The sequence below is a fragment of the Panicum virgatum genome, chromosome 1N, assembly GCF_016808335.1.
Source record: "Panicum virgatum strain AP13 chromosome 1N, P.virgatum_v5, whole genome shotgun sequence".
Classification (NCBI taxonomy): Eukaryota; Viridiplantae; Streptophyta; class Magnoliopsida; order Poales; family Poaceae; genus Panicum; species Panicum virgatum.
In genome coordinates this window covers 36,904,260-36,910,259 of record NC_053145.1, presented here as the reverse complement: position 1 = coordinate 36,910,259, position 6,000 = coordinate 36,904,260, and the positions used below count along the sequence as shown (strand labels likewise).

Sequence of the window (6,000 nt, the reverse complement as noted above, 5' to 3'; positions counted from 1 at the left end):
CGCGCTCAGATATGGTTGGAAAAACTCTTGCAAATTAATGACAGAAAAGGTTGATGACAAAGTCATAGCAATCAATGCACAGGAAGTTGTGGCATTGAGATGAATCCAAAATATATGAACATGGAGATTGATGAGTACACAAGGGGCGACTAGTAGACATTAGTGCCAGTGCATCCTATGGGAAAAAAAGTATATGATTTGTTAAAATAAGAAACTCTAATAATTGAATAACATCATATTGACATCATGTGGTTGAGATCTAATGCTAAGTTTACCATAGCTGTTGAAGTGATGTATGGAGATACAAAGGTATCCTTTGACTCGCACAACAATGAAAGGAATCCTCTGATCATGGCACATCCCCAGTATTCGAATATAAGAGCCAAGGGCCAACTGACAAATATGTCTTGAGTTTCAGTACACATAATGACACAAAGATCAGACAACACGAGAGACCCAAGAGTAGGACAATCTTGCCAGGACCTGGAAAATCAGTCCCAAAAATCTACATCCCTAAGCTGAAGGTCACAATTGTTAAATTACTTGTTTTTCATCACTGATGTTTATAGCAAAAGTAATGTACCACATCCAGCAAGTTCATTACAAAGGAATGTGGAAGTTGATAACAGCATGGTGCAAGTTTAGGGCTCCGCACTACCCTAAAGCAAATGTTAGATGCATTTGATGTAACTCTGCAACTGCATAGCCATAAAAGCAATGTCCAGCTCTTCAACCAACAACACAACAAATGCAACCAGTTCATGTATGAACTCTACCCTCGACCATTACTTCATTAGAGTGATAATGTACAGAACTGTAGCCCTGTGCAATATTATGACACCTTATCATCCAGGGATGTAAACTTACAAGCATAGCTCGCTTTTGTGTGCATGTGATTGCAGTAGTCTAGAAAAACAAAATACAGCAGTTTACTCCAATGCTAGCATACTCCCTCCATCCTGAAATATAGGGCATCCTAGCATTTTCAATTGTCATTTCACTGATTTCAGGGAAGGCTGTTTGGTACACTTACCAAAAATGAAGCAGATTAGTTTCCAAAACATTTTAGGATGCCTTATATTTGGGTACAAAATTTTGAACGCTTCGGGGCCTTATATTTCAGGACAGAGGGAGTATTTATGAAGCAAGAAAAAAAAAGCTGGAAAACAACAAAAGGAATTGTAAAGAATACTGAAGACAAATTTACTTTGTTATTTCAAGATCTGGTGCATTTTGTACGGCGTTCATGAAAAGCCACACTGAAAAGAATATATTGTGAACTCCTAAACTATATGAATCAACTAAGCTGAACAGTTGTAAGAAGCCTTGTGAGTTTACTGAGGGTTTCTCGAGCAGAAACAGTGTCAGGATGGTGCTCGCCACAGATAGAAGTGCGGATAAATATTGCCTTTCTTATCAGGTCATCTCCAACGTCATATTGTCCACCTCGGAGCATCAACTTCGCCCTTGTTTCCAATACAGAAGCTTTCAGAAGAGCCAGCTCCTGCCAAAGATAAGTGTACTGGGCTTCCGACTGAGCTTGCCTGAAGCAGGAGAATGATGTTTCTCTCCATTTGCCAGCATGAGCAAGCATGGACTCAGCTGCTCTCTCTAGCGCATCAGTGCATAGGCGCAGCAGCTCCAGTGCTGCGTTACAACGGGAGTATGTTATAAATGTGTGTATAGCAAGTGGCACGACAATCTGTTTCACAAAGAACATCAGTTCAGATGGCCTCAATTCTACCAGCAGAGGATCAGAACCAAATCCAAAAACCATGAAGCAGGAAGCCCACAGGTGCTCAGAAGAATGTTTGATTGAGCCTTGGAGGTACACTGATTGGACCACAGCCTGAGCTGTTCGTGTGCCTCCTCGCTGTCGAGCATATAGCCTGATCAGATCATGAAACTGTACATGTTCAGGCTTTGAGCTGCATCTCGCAATTCCAAACCTCATTAACATTGCAGCTGCTTCAGCTTCAGATCTCTTCATCCTAGAAGTTGCAAGGCCACAAGTTAGTGACCGCCACAACTTCCTCCACCTTGGATCCCTCCAGTGCTTCTTTGGGACTTTATGTGCAGCCAGAGCCAACATGTGAACTGGAATTGCAGAGGGTGCAAACCAACCACTCACTTGAACCATCCGAGTTGCCAGACTCCTAGGACCATCTGCATGGTCAAATATCGATAAGCACACATCCAGCAGCCGGACAAGGATTTCATGATTTTTCAAGCTGAGAACTTCTCTCTCGTTCCACGAGAAATTTCTTATGAGTGATGTCCGATTCAATGAGTCAAGTAGCCTAGTCGGAGTGATTGGGAGCTCCGAGAGTATAGCTCCAACAATACTTAGGCCGAGAGGGAGTCTTCCAAGCTTTTCCTCAATGGTTTTGAGAGCATCAATTTCCACCAGTGGATAGTCCTTGACACCTCCCTTCATTAAAGTCATTGCCTCAGCACCAGATAAATAAGAAAGCTTCATTGGCTCCAAGTTCATTATGTGTGGAAGACGTGTTGTTATGATGAAGTGAGTCTCCCCACCAAAGTGGGGCAGAATGTCCATTATTATTCTCTTATCCCACCAGTCCTTCTCACTCTCCAAATTATCAATTATGACTAAGAATGGTATGTCGCGCATCAATTCTTGCCGGATTTTGGCAATGGCTTCCTCTTCCTGCTCTTCAAAGCATCTGTCACTTCCCTTTTCATGCATGTGACTATCCACGCTTAGATCTACTTCCAGAAAAGTTCGCAGAGCCAAATAGTTCTGTTGAATATATCTGCTTTCCCCTTTGACCCATAAAACCATCTTATATCTCTGGAAGAATCTATACGTGTACTCCAAAACCAACTCTGTCTTGCCAATTCCAGCCTCCCCTGATATGCAAGCAATACCCTTTCCATAAAGTATCTTCCTAGATCTTCTCTTCCTCCCATGGCTTACTCCATTCTTCACTCTCAATGGACGCCCATGTCGCGATGGACTACCGAGTCTCTGCATCTCAACGTCTTTCTCAGTCTCCTTCCACAAAACTGGCTCCTTACCTTTGCTTTCATCGGTATTTACTTTCTCATGATTGTTAGCGGACCGCCTAACCGCAAGGCCTTTTCTTCTCTGCTTTGTCTTGAGCTCAAAATATTCTCTCTCTCCATCTCCCGTGACGTCACCAAACAAAATGAGCTCCAATTCTGAGAGCTCTTTTTTCCTGCCGACAAAATCGTCGTTTCGGGGGAAAGGAAATTCCTCCTTCTCCATCCTCCCTTTCCATCTGTTCACCCTATCAACCACACTTCTCCTTCCTAATTTTGTGGCCAAAAGAATAACTGCTTGCAGTATGCAATCTCTCCAGTTGCCATCATTCGCTTCTAATTGCACATCTACCACCCGAGAAAGAGAATCAACTGATTCCATCCACTCATGTTCCATCCCACCATACAACATCCACAGCTCACCACCATGTTTCTCCCACAGTTCTCCTCTCTTCTCGATGATATCCCTGGCAAGGCAATCAGCTGCATCCAAGTTGAAAAATATAGGGATGAGATTTTTCTTGCCAAAGAAGTTCCTAAGCTCCTCAATGGTATAAGGGTTGCCGAATGACTTCTTCGTGAGAATAACAACTCCATATGTGGAAGCATTCATTATCCTCTCAACAGCATCGTGGCTGTGAGAATTCCGGCATCTAGACCTGTCAGAAACAAAGCAGCTGATTCCATGGATCTCTAGTTCTGCACGAAGCCAGTTTGTGAACCTCAGCAGCGAAGCCTTGCGGCCATGAAATCCAATGTACACATCATAACTCCGCAGTCTACTGACAGATGTAGCTGATGTCGTCGGTTGGGATGATGAAGATTTGCGATACATTGCCCCCAGCCTCTTCTGCTTATCTTTCCGGGCCGAACGATCGCCATTGCTGGTCGCTGATGAGCTACCTTGACAGGGGCCATTGAAAGTGGAAACGAAGCTGGGATTGTTGTAGACAATCGCTGGAGTGCCAAAGTTGCTTGAAGTGCAAAGGCTGATAGGAGGAGACGCATCTGATGGCAAGATCCCGACGTTAGCTGAAGGTAGCTGCTCCGGCTGTAAGGAGTCACCGGAGAGTATGTCACTGATTTTCAGCGCAATGCCATTCGCGGAGCACTTGTTCTCAGGACCAGCATGCTCAGGGGCACGAGCAGACAGCGAGCGTGGTGTGAAGAAAGGGGACTGGTTCGCTGAAACAAATGCCGAGGACGAGGAAGAGAGGTTCCTTGATGCTGCCGAGACCAAAGCCTCGGCATCGGAGGTTTCATGCTGAAGCTTCATGAAACCATTTTCAGCACTGCCCAGCCCTCAGACTAGCTTGGAGTTCAGCTCATCCCTCCGGTGGCAATGGTCATCTGCATAAGTTAAGAAATGATCCACTTAGTGATCTGAACGTACAGGATAAACTGATAATACATTGGACTGCTGGCAATCAACATCATGTGTAAGCAGTACAGCAGAAACGCCAAGCATTTGGGTGATCTATGAGATGAGGAAACAGACAAACAAGTACTAGCAGCAAAAATGACTTTATTTCCAGGCCAAAAGACAAGGTACTACTCGTAACCACTGACTGAAACAGGAGCAAGTAAGACTCAGAAATAAAGAGAGAAAAACGGGCTGTAAGCTTAGCGGCGCATTAAATCGGTGATCCAGAGAAAGCAGCCAATCAGTGGTTCAATCAGTAGCACGTACAGTAGTAGCCGACCAAGTACCGCGAGACAAGTAAAACCACTCAACGAAGGAAACCGAGGAGGGCGGGAAATGTACTAAAAGGCGGTGACGCCTCCCTGTGCGCGCGCTCCGCTGTGTCGGCAATCAATGCGCGGCGCGGGCACGATAACAGCGGCATCACTGGGTGGAGGTAACCACGGGGATGGGAGTAGGAAATTGGGCGATGCTGCTGCCGAAGGTGCCGAGAGCGACGACCAACCTGGAGGGACCGGAGCGGCGGTGGGCTCGGAGCGCGGCCGCGCCTTCATCGGGCGCGCGGGCGGGAAGTGCAGTCCGGCGTCGTCAGCTCGCGCGTTCGACCTTGAGGCGGCGCTGAGGTGGGGAAGCAGGGAGCACCTGGATCGAGCCGCGGACGGAGGATGGATTCGGATTAGCAGGGGCGGAGAACAACCCAGACCAATAGAGGGAGCGAGCGAGGGGGAGAGAGAGTGTGAGATTCGGATCTGGATGGCAAGCGTACCAACCGAATCTCGGGAGGAGCGGGGCGACTCACCGGCGACTCGAGTCCGCGCGGATCTCGGCTGGAAGGGTGCACTCCGCCCCGCCCCGCTCCGCTGGAGTGGGGAGGCCGGCAAGCGGCCGCCGCTTTCGGTGCTGGCGGAGGGAGGATCCAGCGGGGGGGAGCACGAGGAAAGGCGAGCGGGCGGAAAGGTGGGGGCGAGACGAGGCGAGGGAGTGAAGCGAACCGGGGGTGGGATTAGTGGGGGGAACTGGGAAGCAGCGAGGCTAATCGCCGTGGGCGGGGTGGATTAGGATTAGATTAGAGTGGAGGAGTAGAGTGGCGTGTGCCATGCCTATGCCTATGCCGGTGTGGTAATGGGCCATGGTCCTAATGGGCCCGGTCCTTAGATTTTCTAATTCAAAATGTTGGGCCATTTACCACCCCTAACCATGTCATGCCGCGTTGCCATGTGTGGACAACGCGGGGTGCGGGCTGCCAGTGCCAGGCCGGATGGCTTGCGGGAGTGGGAAAAGTGGGAACCGGAGGGGCAAGCAGCAGGGGGCGTCTATTTGTCACTAATAGCGATTGGCGATGATTGCGTCGCAGAAGTCTCTCCGGCGTCGCTTCCCCGCCAACTCCCACCTCCCTCGGCTCCGGCGCCGCCACCAACCCTAACCAAGCTCGCCGTCGTGCCGCCTTCTCGCTCCCGCCGCCACCACCGCCCACCGGGGCTCCTGCCCTGCCCGGCCGGCGGCGCTCCCGCGCCGCCTCGCCCTCTGCCGAACGAACCATCGCTGCCGCC

General features: G+C 48.8%; 1 protein-coding gene across 3 annotated transcripts; it reads right to left on the bottom strand.

Moving 5' to 3' along the window:
- Positions 1 to 947: 947 nt before the first annotated feature.
- LOC120655734 lies at positions 948 to 5,456 on the bottom strand. Of its 3 annotated transcripts, XM_039933700.1 has the most exons (3): positions 5,250 to 5,456; positions 4,956 to 5,092; positions 948 to 4,377 (listed from the first exon to the last, which is right to left on the bottom strand). In XM_039933700.1, the coding sequence occupies exon 3, from the start codon at positions 4,301 to 4,303 to the stop codon at positions 1,298 to 1,300; it is 3,006 nt and encodes a 1,001-aa protein (XP_039789634.1). In that variant the 5' UTR covers positions 4,304 to 4,377; positions 4,956 to 5,092; positions 5,250 to 5,456; the 3' UTR covers positions 948 to 1,297. The 3 variants fall into 3 exon arrangements, with proteins under 3 accessions (XP_039789634.1, XP_039789636.1, XP_039789635.1); XM_039933702.1 differs by lacking the exons at positions 4,956 to 5,092; positions 5,250 to 5,456 and adding an exon at positions 5,221 to 5,236 and having other exon boundaries at positions 1,161 to 4,377; XM_039933701.1 differs by lacking the exons at positions 4,956 to 5,092; positions 5,250 to 5,456 and adding an exon at positions 5,217 to 5,232 and having other exon boundaries at positions 1,161 to 4,377.
- Positions 5,457 to 6,000: the final 544 nt, after the last annotated feature.

Excerpts from the sequence above, each read along its gene's own strand:
- LOC120655734 (XM_039933700.1), bottom strand. The coding sequence starts at position 4,303 with ATGAAGCTTCAGCATGAAACCTCCGATGCCGAGGCTTTGGTCTCGGCA.